Genomic DNA, 22,550 nt, shown 5'->3' on the forward strand with positions numbered 1-22,550 from the left:
ATGCCATCCATTCAGAGTTGCACCCATCTCTGAACGAATCACTTAACACAAAGCATTTAATGTGCTATATAACTTATGATGGGGTTTGAGAAAATCTAGTAAATTAAATATTCATTTTATGATGAAGTTTAGTTTACGATGTTCTACTTTAATGACAAATTACGAGAATAAAGTCAAAAGAATATATTCTCGTCATAAGCGTCAAGATTAAAGTGGAAATGTCGAGAATAAAGTCAAAATGTTGTCACACTATTACACAGTACCCAGGTACATTACACTGTATTGAAAACAAATAAAACAAGTACAGCTTGGCTTGCAGTATTATCCAGTAGTATAGAAACAGTATTTACACATCTGACCTTTTAAAACTAAAGCATCTCCAGGCAACAGATGTGACTGCTTTTTTTCGGCTCTCTGTCCATTTTCACTGCGCAGCATACCTATGCTACCGCCCACTATTTGGTGGTGTAGCAGTGAAAAAGAGCCCAAGTGCAACAAATCTGTGTTTGGTGGTGTAGCAGTGAAAAAGGTCCCCACTTGAACAGTTTCCCACTGCGCCACGTTCCGAACGTCGTTTAGGCAATTTAAACCGGTGTTGTGGTATAAGAAAAATCCATATCATAAAAAAAATAAATAACGGTTTTCGGTATGAACCGGTATACCGCCCAGCACTATTATATATATACACACACACATGTATATTTACATCTCTCTATTATTAAAAAAATCTTGGTGGGTGGAGGGGAGACAAGACATGATCTTCTCGGAAGACAGTTAAAACACCTGCGAGATGAAAGAGATCTCCAGGGGACCTTAAACATGAGACTTTGTGCCAAGATATTGCAATTTGACGTCCTGCGAGAGACACTTTAACGTCACGCGAGACAAGACAGTGAGACAACATTTAAAACAAGATCACGGACATCTAACCAAGCAGTTGTTGGAATGCTTTTGGCAGACAGACATCATGTGCTCCCAGTTCTTAAAACAACGACAAGCAGAACACACAGCTTGCCAGCAGCAGCAGTTGGAAGCCAGCTGATGATCCGACTGCAACTCCTTAGCGTGCCCCTCTTCACAACGCGAGCAGCATTATATGTCCTGCGAGAAAGAAATTTAACCACGCCCAGGGCCGGAAATAAAGGATAAGTATTGTTTTTACAAAAGTTTTAAAGTAAAAGTGAAAATAATGCATATGTAACAATTCCCATGAAAATAATCTCTTTAAATTGTATATCCGGTAGACCAAACCCGGGGGTGGAGCCAAGTTATTTATATATATATATATATATATATATACACACACACACACACACAATCCAGAGTGTGAGACTAATTGATCATTATCAGTGCATAGGAGAAAGGTATCTGAAATATGAGGTAAGTGAGTGAGCATAAATATATTAGTAAAATGAGTGACTGTTGTAGAGTTTATTGATCAGACGGGTTCATGGGCATGGGACTGGGAGGAGGTGGAAAGGAGACAAGATAATGTTAATTCAAACACAATCAAAAAAATCAGACACACCGGAATCAAGATTAGAATCGAGGTTACAGACAGAAACCAGATGATCACATCTAATGCATGACCCTTCTGATGTGTTGATTCCGATACTGACTTGATAAGATTAAAAGAATCCACAAGGCATAAAAACTCATTCACCACAGGTTTGAAGGACAAAATGCGGATGTTATAACACCCTACAATCAACATTCTATCACAGCAAGAAGCCATAAATGACAAGAGATCAGAAAACTCTTGAATGAAATTATTATTGTTTCTGGGCGGTCTGTATACAAATGCACAAAGGACAGGGGTAGGGATATTAATTATCATGAATAGCACCTCAAGAGACAAAAACATCAACAAGCAAAAATCTACATTTAAAACTGTTTTTAAAACAGTGGCTAAGCCACCTCCACGATGAGTATTCCTAGAGGGATTTTAAGAAGCGGCAACAGGGAAAGCAGAGATCACCAAGTGAGGTGAGGTCACCAACATTAAGCCAGGTCTCAGTCACAAATAAAAAAATCTAACTGATGAGGTATAAAATGGTCAATTTAAACAAAGTCTTGTTTCATATGGACTGAGCACTTGTTAGAGAAAATTTGACTGGTGAAGACTGGTGGTATTATTTATGCAGTCTGCTCATACAACATTTTAGCACAGAATTACACTCAGAATGTACTGAGATTTACAGCATTTACTCCACCACTTCAAACAGAAGGTAATTTAGGAAGACTTTTACTGATGAAAAATGGGATGGAATAATGTATTGAGATAGACCTATTAGTGTGTTAGTAGTAGGTAGTCACGCATGTGGACAATTAGTAGTGTTGTGCAGAATGTTAGTGAACAGCATGTGTTAGCCTAACCCACTTAAATGAATCCCATCATTTTTAAAAAACATGCTGCATTCCCAAAAAAAGTTAAAATTGTTGATAAAACAAAAATTCATTATTTTACTTTGCGCCAGGAGACATTCCTACAAATTGAGATGCCTACTAAAACGACTGTACCCACATTGCAGAATAGTAATAGAACAAGAAATTAAAACATTTTTATCAGTCATTTTCAAAAACTCAAAGTGAGGTAAAAATCATATTTTAAGATTTCTGCTTGTTACTGGACAGTGTCATTTGTTCCTACGTGGATAACGATCTTCATGACAAAAGCATATTTAGTTAGCTGGCGTGGGAGTTCAGATATTATGTCATTTACTTTGGCCAACGGGAAAACAGACAGTTATAATCCACTTTGATTTCACTTCCCTAATTACGGAGTCACCAATTAATATCATCATTGGAAGTCTACCAGAAGACTGGGGGCACTGGGCAACGTTACAGCCCAGCCTGTAGCCCAAGAGCTACACTGCACAGGTAGACATGGGAGTGTAGAGGTACCTGTTTGCTTTCCCCAGTGGCCTGTAGATGCCAACTGTATGGATGGCTTCATTCTTAGCAACTGAGTCCAGGCCGGCATGGGAGGAAGAGGTTGAGAAAACCAGCAAACGGAGGATATCCTTGTTCACTCAGGACGCAAATTTGTTATCCAGTGGAATTTCTGATGGCAGAGCAGCATTATACCACTTACATCATTATACCACCAGGCACAGAGTTGACCTTGATGAGGCCTTGGGCTTAGCTCCTAGCTTGGACCAAAACTCTGTCAATTTGACCATGACTACCTCAGAATGAGAAGTGGTTTGGGCCATACCGGCGAATGAGGGAGTCAAGCTCACTGGTGGCACCTGTTGTAACTACAGAGTCAAAAATTGCTCATCATCCCTGATCTGATAGAGAACAGATATTTTTTCATCCAGTTCAGCAAAGGCAGCCCTCACAGATGGAAGAGGAACTAGGTGGCATGTTACACACACAAAATAATAATAAATGTCTTCGGGTAACACTACAAAATAAAAATGTTTGCAACAAAAGCAAAACCCTCAGCAGAAGTTGCTGAGATACTTTGATACTAACAGCAGAGACCCTTAACTAGAATCTAGCTCCAGGAAGGGACAAATACTTGGAGGATTAATCTACTGTAGGGCTCACTCCTTTTACACACATGCTAACTCTTTCACTCAGGTGATAGAAAAATTGTGTATTTAAACAAAAACAATACACTATGCATCCTTAAACAGTATTTATTAATCAGATAATCACTTGGTCCAATCAATATATAATTTGCACTGGATTTAAACAATTATGCCTACTACTCAATGTATATTTAGATAGGTTTATGGATAGGAATGCTCATTATATATAGTGTATACCTCAGATTTACAGGTCTATAACTCAATTTTCACACTCCTTTCTTTGTCACGCAAAAGCACACAAAACAATAATTCAGATAAACAGACTCATTTAAAAAAATTGTTTGACAATCTTCTGGCAGAGTAATTGAAATCTGGAGAACTTTCTACAAATGTGCTCCAAGACTTCAAAGTTAAAATTTAAGTCTTTTTATAGAGAAAGGAGGAAAAAAATTCACAGCAGTGACTTTACTTCCCTTTGTATGCATGATTTACAAGAACAGAACTAGAGCTTTGCTGAACAGTTCCTTCTCCAACTTTATCCGAACTGTAAATGAAGGTCAAATCTAACTTCACAGGAGGCAATTTTAGTCACATCTGTTTTAATGTCATCAGAATGCCTTATTACATTTCTAGCATTTGCTACTACTTCTTGACCTACACCACCAAATACAGTGCCCATTCACTTAACTGAAGGGGAAGTTCAATGGGGTGTTACTTATGAGGCTATGTATTGTACTGTATTGCAATTCTTCATATTACTACATAACAGCTGTGTTTTCAGCAGAATACACCTATATTATTTAACTATTCTTATATAAATTATAAAGAGAGTTTTAAAATATCTTAGGCAAAGAAAATCAGAGTAATTTTAAAACCTGTGATTTTACCTATGAATGCCTTTCCTTTTTATTTATCATGCTGTGAGCTATACTAATGTTGTCTTGTAGTGTATCCAGTTTAGATTCAAGTATACTGGTAGCCAGCGATTCATATAAGAATGTACAATTTTCACATATACATTTGGTTGACAGAACAGCAGGAATTCTAGATTGACATTTGGTACATTACAGCTCTCTAGATCTTTAAGCTGTTCCTTTAAAACAGAATTAAGTAGCAGAAACCAGATGTGGTAGACATCTTGATGTATTTGTGGGATGCCTCAACTTAACTTTCTAAGTCCAGCAATCAAAAAACAAAATACATGTAAAAGATTGATGAACTCATCCAAAAACAGCAGGAAAATGCCCCACTCCATCTTCACATTTCTCTCTTTGATTTTCTGGATATATTTTACTTATTACTGGACTTTGGATAAGAACAATCTAGGCAGAAAACAACCCAGGGCAGGTCACCTGGGTACTGTAGGACACAGTCATACTAACATCCATTCTGGCTCATACTGTACCATCTTAGAGATTATGGTTAACTTAACCAAATGTATTTTAGAATTCCAGATGTAACCTCAGGTGGACAACAGGAGAATGTGCAGAATTCACATATGCAATAAGCAGTCAGGAATCAACATGGTAAAAGGTTGAAAATACAGTACGTATTTGAATGTTAATGTATATCTTCAATTTTGTGGTTAGGATCACTGAAGCAGAAAGCTTAACCACCCAACAAGCCCTGAAGAGATAGCATATCTTTTTCACACACTGTATTAGCTAACATGATGTAATTTTAAATTGAAATAAGGACCCTAGCATGAAAACAAAAAATTGCCACAGGTTTGTGGGGTCACAAATATCCTGGTGTTACCATATTAAGACAAGATGGTTTGACAAACTACCAGTACTTAAAATTATGTCATAAACAAGACCAAACCTGCTTGAATCATAAAGCTATGGGGTATATGGCATGTGAATAGTATTACAATGGGAAAATAACTAGTTCTTGAATGTAATAAATTGGTCATAGCAGTTACAGTACAAAGGGATGACAGAACCTGTTGCCATTTATTTTGCTATTCCATACCTAAAAACTAAAAAATATATACACCTTACAAACTGCATAAGATTATGCTCATCTATAGAACCTATAGAAGTATTTTTAAGCACTTGACTTGAAAGCATGGGAAGAATATGTGCAGCTTTCCGAAATGAAAATACTTCAGACTTAAATTAAATCTGAACCTCTACATCTCTAATCAAAAGTCTAAAAAATATGTCTTTCTAGAACAAATCAGTCTTTGGTAAATGGGCAGTAAAACCGTTTCCTTGTGTCTGTAATAGAGAATCTGCAATCAATGATGACATTCAACCAAGGGAATTTTCTGTTACAAATTTGACAACTTCCTTTCAGGTCTTAGTGACAATATGCTACTATAAACAAACTGCATATCACATTCTTGAGTCAAAAACAATACACAGTGCTGCCCCAGGGTTTTCTTACAGTTACATATTCTGCAAACTACAACATATCTTTCAACACAAAATAGACTTTTATATCTTTCTACTTTTACGCACAAAATATAGTTTTAACTGGAGCAGTCCCCCCAGCACATACATATGGTGGCAAGCATCTACCCATGCTAAGGAGAAAGGAAATGATGAAAATGAATGAGTGGTATAATTTACTTACAACAATATGTGCTGGAGAAGGGGACCTGGCATCTTTAAGTGCTTGCCTACTTTGTAGGCCTCCTGCCTGTACATCAAGTAAGGGCCATTTCATCTGGAGGTACTGAATGGTAGGAAAAGAAACAAGAATGGGGAAAAAAGAAAAAAAAAAAGTTAAAACAATACAGAACCAAAAAATAAATAAGTTTTGAAAAATAACAAAAATGACAGGCATGACAAACAAAAATTGATACAAAACATCAAGGATTTGGCGGGGGTTGATATTATTGATCTTCTATGAGCAGTATATAATGGTGGCTTTGGGTGGAGGGCTCGGGGTGTTACTACATGTATTAAGCAAAGCCAATGGGAAATTGGTGCTTTGACTTTACTATTGTAAGAAATACCCAGAAAGCTGGTTTTTCATTTATAAAATTGATTGAACATACTAATAGAATAAATAGACATTTTCCATAAACCTCATTTGTGTAAATGATCTCCATTAGCATCAACAGCAAGACACCAGAAACGTATACCCCCCCCCCCCCCCCTTTTTTTAACCAGACTGAATCCTTGTTATCATTCATCATTTCTTTTTCCTATGGCATCACTGGGAGACCCAAAAAGGCAGAAATGTAAGGGAAAAAGACATCAACTATAGAGTGGATGAGTAGAAAGGGGGCAACATTTAGAGATATCCTGTGTTTAAAACACCATTTTTGAGATGTCACTATGGAACTGATTGCTTCATGACACTGCAAGATCAAGTGGGACAGTTTAAATTAACCACAGAATAAGTTGCAGGCATTTTCTGTTAATTTTGACTTAGGTATAGAAAAATGTTACATAATTTCTACGCAACCCTCATACCTTTCCCTCAAGCTGTCACTTAAGAGGTTTTACAATACAGCTGGAGACACCTTTAAAACAGCAAAGGCCAACTAGACATTTTTGAACAAAATGAGAAGTGTAGGTATACTTAGATATCACAGCTATGTAAATGGTACATTTTCAATATATCTTGCAGTACTACAAACTCATAACTTTGGAATTTATAGACCTACCATTGAGTGGGAGAGTTTAAAAACATGACTGATATTTTAAAGTCAAGAAAATTCTCTGCTATATCAGAAGGCTACTCCGTAAGGTGGCAATGCAAGTGCACCACTTGCATATTAACATTTGTATACACTATCAGTGTTTAATGTGTTATCCCATAATGCAGTGATGACAACCCCTGAAGTAAACATCAATCCAGAAACCCCAGATGTACAAGTTCATTCTTTGTTTAACCTGTTCACTCACTCAGTCTGCCTGATCCATGGCAGTTCAGTGTTCTACACTCAGTAAGAGAACGTGTTAGAAATGAGGTAAGTCAGAAATATCAATCAGTATGGTAAGAATCATCCCTGCCTATAATTGTGTCACCTTATTCAACAAGGAATGTTATGACATTCTAGTGGTGTTAAATCTACCATGTTCTTTAAGCAAGGACAACAACATGCTTATTGTGCCAACAAATAACCATTTTTTTTACCATTATTCAGCCTCCGTTTTTACTTGTAATGGTCAGAGGGTCCTATTAACTTCATATACTTAATTTTTGCATGCTGCTGTCATACTTGACAAGCATATAAATACACAAATGTGTACTGAAATTTCGACCTGACAAGGAAACCAAACATACTGCATGTTGTTAAGTTAGTAAGAAAAAGCATTACTAGCCCGCAGAAGATACACCATCACGCCCAAAATTAAATGTGCTTCCTCAGAGATTTTTTACCTTGCTGCTGCTTCTGCTGCTGGCTAATATATGGTAAGATTCTAGAGGAATATTTATTGATTAATTAGTAACCTTTACCCAATGTAAGTGTATGAATGCATAATGTTTTAATACCATCAGGTTTTTAAGAGACCCAGGAGTTTACTTTACTAATTATCATCCATGCCATTGCAATTATTGAAGGCAGAATAGATTAAATGCTTTGTTTTTAAAAACCATATTATATATATATATATATATATATATATATATATATATATATATATATATATATATATATGGAAGAGAATATATATATATATATAAACAACAAAAAAAAAATCGAAAAGATCTTTACAAAATGCAAACAATTATTTTAAAATGAACACTTCAAGCACATCGAGTTAAATAATACAGCCAGACAAATGAATATTTAAAACATGATTGTATTGTCATAAAAAAAAAAAAAAAAAAAAAAAAAAACACACACAAAAAAGCTTTCAATGAAGATAGCAAGCTACCTTTATACATACTGTAGCTGTGGTTGGATGATCTGCAGTACCCTAACTCTCTACTCAGTAAGGCCAGGACAGCACTGGTACTGATAGTCAGCCAATGACGTTTTGGAGGAAATGACTCTCAGCCCAACTGCTGAGAGAGCTAACTTAAACCAGATGGCCATGAGCCGACTGACAGACTTGCGTAGCGGTAGCCACCCCTGAACAACTCCCTTATACAATGTGGACTGAGACGCCAGATAATTACTGTGGCCCCATGCTAAGAGGCACAACACATCGTTGTTAAGGTGGAAAGTCTTTCAAAAGAAGGGTTAAGATGACTGAATGACTTTGGCTGCGCTATGTTATAGAAAACAAAAGCTTGCCTTGTACAGCTTTTTTTTTTTTTTTTTTTTTTTGCTGTAAAGCATTTTATTTTGTCTTTTCATTTTTCTCCTTGGCGTTTCCAGATTTTACAACTAAAGTTGAAACATGTTTCAGAAATATGACAATGAGAGCATGCAATGTGATTTTTAACATTTAAAGTTTCCATCAACAAAATGAATAGTGGATAAATATATGCACAGCTTCTTCCTTCTTGCTCATAGCATAGCCCAAAAACATTTATTTTTTAAAAAGGGCATCACAGTTTCCTTCCTCTCTATAAATTTACAAAACATTGAAACTATTCTTAAATAAAGTGAAATTAACATTAAGCAAAATAATGAAAACAAAATAATGAAATATATTACTACTATGTTCTACAACAGCCTCACAAACTCAACAACAAACCAAAAAAAGAAGTATCTATATTACAGTGCATCCGGAAAGTATTCACAGTGCATCACTTTTTCCATATTTTGTTATGTTACAGCCTTATTCCAAAATGGATTAAATTCATTTTTTTCCTCAGAATTCTACACACAACACCCCAAAATGACAATGTGAAAAAAGTTTACTTGAGGTTTTTGCAAATGTATTAAAAATAAAAAAACTGAGAAATCACATGTACATAAGTATTCACAGCCTTTGCTCAATACTTTGTCGATGCACCTTTGGCAGCAATTACAGCCTCAAGTCTTTTTGAATATGATGCCACAAGCTTGGCACACCTATCCTTGGCCAGTTTCGCCCATTCCTCTTTGCAGCACCTCTCAAGCTCCATCAGGTTGGATGGGAAGCGTCGGTGCACAGCCATTTTAAGATCTCTCCAGAGATGTTCAATCGGATTCAAGTCTGGGCTCTGGCTGGGCCACTCAAGGACATTCACAGAGTTGTCCTGAAGCCACTCCTTTGATATCTTGGCTGTGTGCTTAGGGTCGTTGTCCTGCTGAAAGATGAACCGTCGTCCCAGTCTGAGGTCAAGAGCGCTCTGGAGCAGGTTTTCATCCAGGATGTCTCTGTACATTGCTGCAGTCATCTTTCCCTTTATCCTGACTAATCTCCCAGTCCCTGCCGCTGAAAAACATCCCCACAGCATGATGCTGCCACCACCATGCTTCACTGTAGGGATGGTATTGGCCTGGTGATGAGCGGTGCCTGGTTTCCTCCAAATGTGATGCCTGGCATTCACATCAAAGAGTTCAATCTTTGTCTTTCTCATGGTTTGAGAGTCCTTCAGGTGCCTTTTGGCAAATTCCCGGCGGGCTGCCATATGCCTTTTACTAAGGAGTGGCTTCCGTCTGGCCACTCTACCATACAGGCCTGATTGGTGGATTGCTGCAGAGATGGTTGTCCTTCTGGAAGGTTCTCCTCTCTCCACAGAGGACCTCTGGAGCTCTGACAGAGTGACCATCAGGTTCTTGGTCACCTCCCTGACTAAGGCCCTTCTCCCCCGATCGCTCAGTTTAGATGGCCGGACAGCTCTAGGAAGAGTCCTGGTGGTTTCGAATTTCTTCCACTTATGGATGATGGAGGCCACTGTGCTCATTGGGACCTTCAAAGCAGCAGAAATTTTTCTGTAACCTTCTCCAGATTTGTGCCTCGAGACAATCCTGTCTCGGAGGTCTATAGACAATTCCTTTGACTTCATGCTTGGTTTATGCTCTGACATGAACTGTCAACTGTGGGACCTTATATAGACAGGTGTGTGCCTTTCCAAATCATGTCCAATCAACTGAATTTACCAGAGGTGGACTCCAATTAAGCTGCAAAAACATTTCAAGGATGATCAGGGGAAACAGGATGCACCTGAGCTCAATTTTGAGCTTCATGGCAAAGGCTGTGAATACTTATGTACATGTGCTTTCTCAATTTTTTTATTTTTAATAAATTTGCAAAAACCTCAAGTAAACTTTTTTCACGTTGTCATTATGGGGTGTTGTGTGTAGAATTCTGAGGAAAAAAATGAATTTAATCCATTTTGGAATAAGGCTGTAACATAACAAAATATGGAAAAAGTGATGCACTGTGAATACTTTCCGGATGCACTGTATAAACACTTTGAAAAGAAAAATTTAATTAGACTGAAAATGTAATTAAATATTAATTACTTTCTGCTTTTAATGCATTTAAATTTGGGTACAAACATGCTGTTTTGATTTCAGATGTACATTTCTATTATTCAGTAAAAGCTTTATAGGCAAAATAAAAAATTTCAAGTCCAAGTGAGCACCAATAATCCCTCCATCGCTGGATGTTTCCACACCAAAGCCAATGGGCTGCCTTTCCCAGTTCCTCTGTACTACAGGTAAAGGAGATCAGGGGATCATCCAGAGGATGAGGCCCTTAACATGTTCTGTGGATCCCTTTCCTACTCCTCTGGTAAAAGCTAATGTATCAGACATAAGCCCTCTTATTGCTGATATCATTAATCACTCTCTCCAGGGCGGTACAGTCCCACTGGCCTTGAAAACTGCAATAATTAGACCTCATTTAAAAAAAATTTCTTTGGATCCGGAAGTGATAGCAAACTATTGTCCAATCTCCAACCTTCCATTTTTGAGTAAGGTTTTGTAAAAGGTTGTTTTGGTCCAGCTTCAGGATCACCTCAAAAAATGTAATCTCTTTGAAAAATTTCAAGCTGGTCTCCGATCTTCTCACAGTACAGAGACAGCCCCTGGTCAGAGTCACCAATGACCTCCTGATGGCTGCTGACCAGGGCTCTCCATTACTCCTTATCCTCCTGACTCTCACAGTTGCATTTGATACAGTAGACCATAATATTCTTCTCCATCGTCTCCACCATATAATTGGACTTTCTGGCACTGCTCTGGAGTGGTTCGAGTCCTATCTCACAGATAGGGCTGAGTATGTGGCCCTGGGGGAATGCTAAATTTCGTACCCACACTGTCACTTTTGGGGTCCCACAATGATCAGTCCTTGGGCCGACCCTTTTTAACAACTATATGCTACCCCTGGGTCACATCATTGGCAGTCATGGAGTTTCATTCCATTGCTATGCCGATGACAAGCAGCTCTATGTGAGACTGGATTCGATTTCTCTTACACCTCCATCAACCCTTTCCTCCTACTTGGATGAGATTGAGACCTAGATGTCCAAGAACATCCTTAAGCTGAACAGCACCATTCCTCTGTAAAGTATTTCCTTTTCTGGTCATACTATTACCCTCTCCCCCTCTGCTACAAATTTGGGTGTCAAATTAGACTCCCATCTATCATCTGATACACATGTTCATCACCTCTGTAAAATTGCATTTTTTCCATTTCCAAAACATAGCCAAACTTCGTCCCTGCCTCTCCCTTTGAGATGCTGAAAAGCTGGTTCATGCCTTTGCATCCTCCAGGCTGGACTATTGTAATGCACTCCTCATCGAGATATCCAACAAGAGCCTTCAAAAGCTCCAACAAATTCAAAATAGTGCTGCAAGGATCCTGACGAAGGTGCGGAAGTATAAGCATATTTCACCAATCCTTCGGTCACTTCATTGGCTCCCTATTCACCTCCGTATTGAATACAAACTCTGTTTGCTCACTCATCAGTGTATTCATGGAAATACTCCACAATATCTTAAGGAACTCCTTAAATTTCAATCTACTACAAGAAACCTCAGTTTTGCAAATACCTACCACCTTCGCCCCCCTATGGCCGAACTTTGTACAATAGTTGACCGAGCCTTTGCAGTCACTGCTCCATGGCTCTGGAATGCCCTACCAGAGAACTTGAGAACACAGCAGATTGTGGGCAGTTTTAAAAAACAGCTGAAGACTTTTTTTTATTTAGGAAAGCATATTGACAAGAATGAAACTATTTACTGTTGTTTTATCTCTATTTTTATCTTGTTTTGTCTTTATTAAATATTTTTAAGTAGCACTTTGAGATTTCCTACTAATGTAAAGTGCCTTATAAATAAAATGAATTATTATTATTATTATAATCTGCTGATCAGCCTGATTTAAAACAATGCAAATTTAAACAAGGACAGCAGCCCACACAAATTATGTCTATATTTGTTGATATAATTTGGGTGAAGTAAATTTTACAAGATACAAAAAGTCACAAGTCATACTAGAATGACATCTCTATCAACCATCTTATTCATGCCAGGTGTAAAAAGATGTGAAACTATACGTTTTATTCAGGCCAAAGGTATATAAATTAAACCCATTAAGAAATTGGGGCAAAGTAATAAGTAGCAAAAGAGTGTTAAGTGCTAATTACTTTACTTAATTACAACAATAATATGTAGAGAAAAGCCAAGCAAAATGACACCTTTTATTGGCTAACTAAAAAGATTACAATATGCAAGCTTTCGAGGCAACTCAGGCCCCATCTTCAGGCAAGATGTAACAATAATATGTAAATGTTCAATCTATAATCTCATTACAAGTAATTGTTGCTTATATACTAGAAAACCAGGCAACAGTCTAGAATCCCATTCAGGATAGTATTTTGTTTATATTGCTGACATAACAGGGATACAGAGTTAATGCATGTACATTTTACACAAGAGATTAATCTAATTCGTTTTGCCCAAAATATCACAGGTTAAGAACATTATACTGTTATAAAATATAGCCCAATATTAAATGCTTTATTGCTTGTACCAATAACAATTTCTAATTTTCAAGCAGAAATCCAGTCAAAGCTTCATAAGCCTATTGTAGACCAATAGCTGACTCTCCATACCCTTTTTAGAAGGCCAAGTGGAGTGGAAGCATAATGCAGAGTGACCACTGGCCAATTGCACAGGCAGGTCTTATTGCTGAATTATCTTGTCTTAATGAAACAAATTTGGCCTAAGCAGCATTATGATGAGACTTTTATTTCTCTCACCTTTGCAAGGGTCACTGAAATCTCTGAACAGCACAAATGCAACACAGCCAGAAAACTCCAGCTTCTTTTCTCTCTTGACCCCATGTTGTGAATTGTGCTGTTCAGTACTGAGAGGAGAGTAGCAGCAGATTCTATACAAACCATGCAGAAATCCAAGTGGTCTAATCGAAGGGTAAAGACTGTACACTCCGTACACACAAACACACACACGTATATAAATATACATACATACAAACATGGTATATACATTAATATAGACATAAGTATCTGTGACAAGCATTTGAAATAATCCTTAGGTAGAAAAGTACTTTGATCTCACAGAATAAAATGTTATCCATATCTGAATTGTTATTATTTTATTACACACAATTATCTCACAGTTTGAATATGACACTTTAGCTAATTGTTGTGTTCTCAAACAGGAAATGAAAAAATGAACTTTCTTCTCCACGCAGTCTCTAACAACCAATACATTAAAACTTGCACCTCAGATAGAAGAAATTGCAACATGCTTATCACAAGCTTCAATAAATTCAAAGTGCAACAGTTATTACAATTCTCAAAGTTGCAAGCAAATAACCAAGTGGGTAGAAAACAAAGTAATCACCTTAGAGGAAATACCAAACAAAGGCCTAAAACACTCCACAAAAAGCAAAGTTATTAATGTGACTCTGGAATTTCACAGGATAACCACCCTGTCTTGCCACTCACAAAAAAAGAAAAAAAACGAAACATGATTGCACTCAAGAAACAAGAAATAAATAGTATTAGTATGTTGCAATCTCTACGAGAGCTCTGCTTAGTCACATTTTTGTTTTTACCCTTTTACTTGTTGATCTTCTTGTTTAATTTCTTCCCCTGTGCAAACCCAACCCATAACCTTTGTTCTTGCCAAACAGCTAATGTCTGCTGCCAATACAGACTATGTCATACTGAAACAAACTCATTATCTGGAAAGATAAAGAACTTATTATACAGTGACAAGATTCTATGCACTTTCATCAGCACACCTGGACACTTACATGCATACACATTCATGTCATCACTGAATATATAAATATATATTATATACTGTACATGGAGGGAATATATGTTTAAACTATTTTACATACGTACATACTAAAATAAATATTTAATCTAGAAACAACATACTGTACATATTTTAAAGGGCTTATGAATGGCCAGATTTTTAGCAACTGCAGGGAACATAAACACTATATATGTACTATATATAAATTTATGGTAGCTACTTTGTGCATCCTCTAACACTATTTGTTAGCATACAGATAGTGCATAATGTCCCCATGGAAAAGATGTTTATTTTCATCAGTAACAGTAATTTGCTGTGGCACTGCCAGGGGTCCTATAATGAATGTCTCTGACAGCATGGTCGTCAGGACACGCACTGTAATCCAGGATTGGTGCTTTCTTAAGAGAGAAGCATGGTGAGTTTGGAGAACAAAATAAAAACTATAAAATAAAAAAAAATCTGAATTTTAAATATTAGTGTGGTTCAACCAACAACACAATAATTTGTACTAGTTATAAGTTGTTCATTCACACATACATCCACACATCTATATTTGTATGAGTTCATCTTTACATTTTCTGACTAATTAACTGCTAAGCTTGGTATATGAAAAGATTTTTGCTTACATTGTTTGTCTTCAGATTATTGTAAACGAAAGGTTCAATAGGACATCATAATAACTAATGCAATCTAACAGATTTCAAAACACAAGAAAATCTTTACTGGAAGGCTAATAAATATCTAATGTCAACGCACAGTATTAAAATTATATTAAATGTGCGAGCTGGGTTACATACTAATGCACTCTATTTTACAGTCTTGTGAGCTTATAACCAAGAGCTAATATTTGTATCTAAGTTTCAAATACACTGCTATGCTACTTAACATTTCTCTATTATATAAAAAAAATCCTGGTACAAGACATGACTTTTTCATAGAGATACTTTCAAGTCCCACAAGACAAGACTTTGTGCCAAGAGATTTAACCACGCCTGGGGCCGGAAATAAAAGATAAAGAGTAGATGACAAAGTAGAATGTTGTAAAGAAGTTCAAAAACGTTGGCGCGAAACACATGCAGAGCAGGTTACAGGTAATGAAAGCACTAAAATTCAAAAGTCTCAAAAAAATCATAGTAAAGATCACATTAGCGCAAACAGGAATTATTACTTGAATTATTACTTGAAATAACGGAACAGCGAAAAAGAGATTGTGTATATAGTGTTTGGAGTTAAACTTTAAGGCTGAGACTTGTAGATTGTCTAATTCGTGTTGCCATCAGTGAAAAAGTAATGTTTCTTCCCAATGAAAAGGCGTATCCGCGAGAATTAAAAGATTTGTTGTTTGGTGAATGTGAAATCCACATATGCAAACGTGACGTGGCTGGCGCTAGTGCAGGCCGGGGGGCTGGCGAGTGAAGCGAGCAGGAGGCAAAGCTCCCTAGTATGCCATATGAAAATTCAAGTAAGTCATTTAATTTACTCTTTCTTCCTAAGAACTACAATCAAGCCTAATTTTTGCAGTTACAAAAATCAAGCCTGTATGGATTTTCAAAAATGTGTTTCTTTTGCTAACACCCTGTCATCTTCACCATCATGCGATCAAAGTACACTTTGCAATAGCCTGCTGAACAGAGGTGAAATGAAGATTTGCAGCAGTAATAAATATTGATAATGTGCAGTTACAATCTCAGTACATCTCACAGTTGATGCTGCACATGCTGTGGTTCAATCAACTTGTCACGTGTTGCAGTGTTAATTTTGTTGATAAAAACTAAGATAAAAAATACTCAACATTTTTTCTGTGACAAAAACAGAACAAAAACTAAATAAAAATGTGCCTTTAATGATGAAAACTGAGAGCTGGTTTATACTTCACACTCGGAACACATCATGGCTACCACACATTCCCAGTGTTCATTTGACACTTCCTCTGAAATTAAAGCAAAGCGTGTGCGAGTTGCAGTACCAGTTTAAAAAAAAAATTCAGGAAATGCAGTGTGTTCAAGTTGGAACATGACGTTAGAATCTTTGTTTACTATTAACATGTGACAGCAAACCACTTTGGCGATCCTACATGATCAATATGCCTGCTTCAATGTCTGATGAATGGTTTGATGTGGTGGAGCAAATCAAACTTAAATGCAGACATACCAATGTATCTGTGGTGCTTTTCTTTGTCTATTTCTCACATAGGCAATACATGCATCGGATATTCCCCATCGTAATGCGATACATTTTAAAGGTCTCTTATACCATCTTTTACAACAGCATCAGAAAGTACAGAATCGTATTTAAACCACAGAGGAAAATAAATTACGGACACAGTGAAGAAGGTCTATTTCGTGATTAAAGTGAAAATTTTGACTTTAATCTCAGTTTATTTTGTCAGTAAAGTAGAATGTCTTACATCGTTTTAAAACTGACCCAGTTGTTAATCGTTACATGCTTCTGGGTTTCCTCCTACAATGACAACAGTGGCAGGAAGTGATTACCACACGGAATACATTAAATTTATGATATTTCAGCTCTCTGCACATTTAGAATCCTTAGTTTCATACTTGACAACACTTTCATGATGAAATGTGTTAAAGCATGTATGTTAAATTTTACAGATAAAATGTTAACTTCATGTAAATAATTAATACTGCTAATAAATACACATGTAGGGGAGGCATGGTGGCGGAGCGGTAGTGCTGCTGCCTTGCAGTAGGGAGTCACGTGCCTGGTGTTCCCTGCCTGGAGTTTACATGTTTTCCTGGTGGATTTCTGCAATATACTCCGGTTTCCTTCCAAGGACATGTAGGTTTGGGGATTTGGTGGTGCTAAAAGGACACTAATGTACTGTATGCTTGTATTCACCTTGCGATGAGCTGATGCTTCATCCAGGGTTTATTTCTGCCTAGCGCCCGATGCTTGGTGGAATGCGTGCATCCCTGGATTGATGGATGTAATCATTAAACATCCATCCTTTACAGAGATATTGTGGCAAGGTGTAATGGGCATTTAATGGATGTTTTGGGGAATTCACAACACAGCAAAGATGAATGTTGTTTTTTCACCCTTACGATATCTTGCACTGCTTGCATAGCAGCAGCATCCGCTTGTACACGCGTCGTGTCGTGTGTAGTACAAAACCAGCCTAAGATGAATGCTTTTTAAATCATAATTGAGGAAAACTAAAAAAAATAAAAAACAAAAATGTTACAGACAGACTACTGGACAATGAGCAATGTGAAACTCTGAATTTCTTTATCACACATGACACGGTTCACCTAAAAATAATGAATACGAATGGTTGGGAGCATGCACTGATTACAGTGCGTTACCGCACTCACGACATGGCAAACCACCAAGATTGAGATCCAAGTGCAGCCGTGCAACGGATGACAACACCAGCACCACACCGGACAGTGAGAGGTTTGTTTTTTTTTTGTTTTTTTTTGTACAGTGGTTGGGGTGCCAATCCTGATACTGACCTCCGAGTTTTCTCTGTAAGTGGGAGGACCTGCTTGCATGGCTTGATGCAGATTAACGTCATACCCATGAAAGAGTGATTTCAGGTTACGGGCCTTGCTCGGGGCCCAACGGAGCAGAGTCTTGTGCCATGCAGTGATGCAGTTTTAAAAACTTGTATGCACGCTTGTAACTGGATAACACTAGTTTGGGCGCCATTAGGAAATCATCATGGCAGCCAGCATCCTGCTTCACTGGGCTCCGCTACAATGGCCAACTTGATTGTTGGGCAAAAAAAGCGGTTAAACATTTGGACTAACTTTAATTGCCACAATTCTGAAAATAAAACCCAGTGTTAGCCACGTGGAATGAAGCTCACAGGAAAGAACACCACAAACCTGAGAGGCTTGTAAAGGCACGCCATCCTGAGATTCATGCCAAGATATGCAACGTTATCTAGGCGCCGACCTCCCCCACACCAATGCTGTTACCTCTGGCTCTTGTTTACCCTGCTAATACTAATGTGTCAAGCACAATTGGGGAAAATATGCTTATTCATTTATAATAATAAAAAAAAAAAACAAAACGAAGAAGAAGCCAAGACATAGACACACACAGGATTTTGTTATTGCCAGTTTTATCCTTTTACAAGTTACTTAAACAGATTCATGCAGTTTTGAAAGTGCAATCAGATCCACTCAGATAAGATGCGAATTTTAACTGTTTAGCTTGCAGCATGATGCATTTGTTACAGCAGATGAAATGATGGGGTATTAATAGCTTTTAATACAGTGTCCTACACAGTCCCAATAAAGGAACAGACGATTTGCATTTGTTCTTTGATTGTAATGAGCACATCTACTAGTGTTTGTTCACATATCCATCCATTTGCTATCTGGTGGATGCAGTTCAGGGTTGAAAGTGAAACCACCTCACATGCCTCAAATTACACATATAGGCACAGTGCCAGTATAAAAAATGGGAGTCATGATTATTGGGGTCCAAACATACATCTTAACTATTCCCAGAACTAGTTTTCTATAACCTAACAAAACATACATAAGCATGACCTAATGACTCATGTAATTACCATTTCATTAAGCCACTATATTTTTGTACGTTTGGCTTATCTATAGACTATAAAAGAGCAGCAAGAGTGGTGAAACAGCCTGCATTGAAACCCAACAATATGTTCTTCAACTTAAATGGTTATATTACTTTAAACTTCTGCATGTTTCACCTGCCTTTGTAGGGTTATCTCCACTTCTATGCAGCTATAAGGTCAAAACCACCCAAAAAAGTTGGCTTAATAAAAAAAGAGCTTGTTTGTTATTAGTTAGTTAGCGATGTATAACCAATTAATTCCAAATATTAATATAAAAGAAAACAAAATCTACAAACCACGCAATCAAGTTAATGTTGAAATAATGTTATCCTGGTGGATACTCACAAACTTTCCCCTACCACTCAACTACTCTTATAGGCTACTTGAAAGCAATTACTTACATTCTTGGTTTATTAATCAAAACAGTATTACACAAACAGAACCTAGGAAGCTCCAAAGTCAACTGAGTTTGCATAGCAAACAAACCCATTATTTTCTTGGGGCAATACCAATCACAAAAGGCAGTTCCAGCTTAAGGGATCTGATGAGAGGCATTCTGAAAGGTGTGCAAAAGGCTTGCTGACTAACACGAGTTGTTGTTTTTCTAAATGGAAGTCTGCAGTTGTGCAGTAGACTGCAGTCTTCTCTTACTGCTACTAGGGGGCTCCGCCCCCTGCTCGCTTCGCTCGCCAACCCCTGGTGTTGGGAAATTACAAAGAGCGTGATGTATGAATGAGATATAGCATAGTGTGAAGGTGTAGATGACGCATATAGGAAGCAAACAATAAAGTGTTTGGCACAGTGTAAAGGTTTATTGGAAAATTTCTTTGTACACAACATTAGTAGTAAAGATGGTGTGTTGTCCTTGAATGAGTATTCCTTGGCATGGAGTATTTATGACCTTAACTTTAACGTCAGATGAACGTCGAACTCGTGAGAAGGCCACATAAAGTTGTCCATGTCCAAAAACGGGCTCAGAGAGGTAGATGCCAACCTTGTCCACGGTTTGTCCTTGTGATTTGTTGATGGTCATGGCAAAGGCAGGGTTAATGGGGAACTGTCGCCGTTTAAGTGTAAAAGGTAATTCCAGGTCAGAACTTGTAAGGTCAATTCTAGGAATTAGAACAGTATTGTTAGCATGTGATCCTGCAAGAACTGTTGCTTGAATAACATTGTGTGTCATGGTGTTGACGACTAAACGTGTACCATTGCATAAACCCTGTGTAGTGTTAAGGTTTCCTAATAGCATGATTATTGTTCTGTTTTTAAGGCTAAGATTGTGTTGTGGAAATCCGGCTGGGTTAATAGTGTTCAAATATTCTAAGGGGAAATTAAGATGGTCATTGTCGTCATCAGAGTCAAGTTTGTCAGAGCTTAGAAAGAGCCGTGCCTCTCCAGGAAGTAATGAAATGACCTGGTTATTAATGTGATCAACATTAATATTTTTTGGACATAATATAGTCCGTTGTGTTAAAAAGGGTATTTGGTCTAATGAGATTGCTGTTCCAAATATCTGCGTAAGTAAGTCGTTGCAGATAAAGGGTTGAGGAATTGTAATAATATCTGGGAGAAGTCCATGTGTATTGGTGAGTGTACCATCTCCCAGTTGTAATAACCAATTGTTATATTCGGGATCTGGACATCACATGTTTTGTACCAAGTGTATCTTTTGAAAGCAATGCTAATTGTCCGCGTAACATTTTTTGTTCTGCGGTTTTAGAAGCGCGTTGTAGGAGCGGACGTGAATTTTTTTTTTTGATGCGGGTTCGTGTTTGTGGTCCCGTTACTCGAGCCATCTAGTTTTGTACCCGTGATCGTGAATTGATGACTTGTTTGATCTTTATCGTTAGGAATATGGATAAGTAATAAGGAGGATCGCATTTACTGTTAATATGCGGACTGTTCGTTTCTTCGTATTATCACCAATCAGGTCTTGCGCCTGTATATGTATTGTAGTTCGGTCTCTTGTTGTTTATGTATGACGTCGTCGCATATTTTAAGGTGGACTGAACAATAGCTGAGCGCATGGCATGTGGAGCAATAGCTAAGCACTGTCTAAAATATCCTCCTAATAAAAGTTCCTTTCCTCCAAAGGCAATATTATTATTCATCAATGCAATGCCAATTGTCCGCATATTTTAAGGTGGACTGAACAATAGCTGAGCGCATTGCATGTGGAGCAATAATTAAGCACTGTCTAAAATCTCCTCCTAATAAAAGTACCTTTCCTCCAAAGGGAATATTATTATTCATCAATGCAATGCCAATTGTCCGCGTATTTTAAGGTGGACTGAACAATAGCTGAGCGCATTGCATGTGGAGCAATAGTGAAGCACTGTCTAAAATCTCCTCCTAATAAAAGTACCTTTCCTCCAAAGGGAATATTATTATTCATCAACGTTTGTAGAAGTTTATCAATGGTGTTGAGTAAGTGACTGGATACAATTGTACATTCATCTATAATTGCGAAAGCAGTATGGACCATTGCCTTTTGGTGGCGTGATATTTACTCCGGTAGATGCAAAAGCAAATGAACTATTGTAGGATCTAATGCAGTTCATAAAGTTTTTACTTTCAGGTACTGCGTTAGAAATATGGATAAGTAATAAGGAGGATCGCACTCACTGTTAATATGGAGCCTTTTCTGTGGTTGAACGGTTAATAGTGCATCAGTGTAATGAGATCGACCTATGCTGCATAATTTAAACCTGTTCAGATGACGTATGTTTAATACGGACGGTTCGTTCAGTAATGGGGCTTTGTGTCTCATTTCTTATTTATGTTAGTGTGGTCGTGGGTCTGAATCCTCCTTTTTGTGTATGTTTCGTGTGCTATGTCCGCAGTCTGTCCCGTTTCGTGTCCAATGGGTTTGTGTGGCGCTCGAGTCTGACTTCTTTTTTTTTGTGTGTGCTAGGGGCGCGTTGCCTCACTTTTTTTTATCTCTGTTAGTGGAGGGGGTGTTTGTGTGTCGCGGGTCTGAATCCTCTTTTTTGTGTGCGTACCGTTTCGTGTGGTATGTGGCGCTTGCGTCTGTCTCCTTTCTTTTTGGTGTTCTAGGGGCGCGTCGCCTCATTTCTTATTTCAGTTACTGGAGGGGGGCTTTGTGTGTCGTGGGTCTCAATCCTCTTCTTTGTGTGTGTTCCGTTTTGTGTGTCATGGGCTTCGTGTGGCGCTGTGTGTGGCACCGGCGTGTGACTCCTTTTTTGTGTGTGCTATGGGCGCGGCGCCTCATTTCTTATTTTACGTTGCTTTCCATCCGGTTTCCGTTGCTTGGAGGGGGGGGGTTTTGGGGGTTTTGTGGGGGCGCCTGCGCAGTAAGTCTTTTGCGTCCATGGCCCATGGCCGAATGTCCCTGCGTCCATCCGGTTTA

At 37.9% G+C, this 22,550-nt stretch overlaps 1 protein-coding gene across 19 annotated transcripts in view; it reads right to left on the bottom strand.

The window, feature by feature from the left end:
* The window catches only part of tcf7l2 (transcription factor 7 like 2), a 224,132-nt gene that overhangs the window by 118,141 nt on the left and 83,441 nt on the right, over positions 1 to 22,550 (bottom strand). For all 19 annotated transcript variants that reach the window (XM_028795797.2, XM_028795796.2, XM_028795802.2 and 16 more), the window contains exon 4: positions 6,120 to 6,221. In XM_028795797.2, coding sequence (XP_028651630.1) covers positions 6,120 to 6,221 — 102 coding nt within the window. The remainder of the gene's footprint in view (positions 1 to 6,119; positions 6,222 to 22,550) is intronic.

The sequence above is a fragment of the Erpetoichthys calabaricus genome, chromosome 2 (genome assembly GCF_900747795.2).
Source record: "Erpetoichthys calabaricus chromosome 2, fErpCal1.3, whole genome shotgun sequence".
Taxonomy (NCBI): Eukaryota; Metazoa; Chordata; class Cladistia; order Polypteriformes; family Polypteridae; genus Erpetoichthys; species Erpetoichthys calabaricus.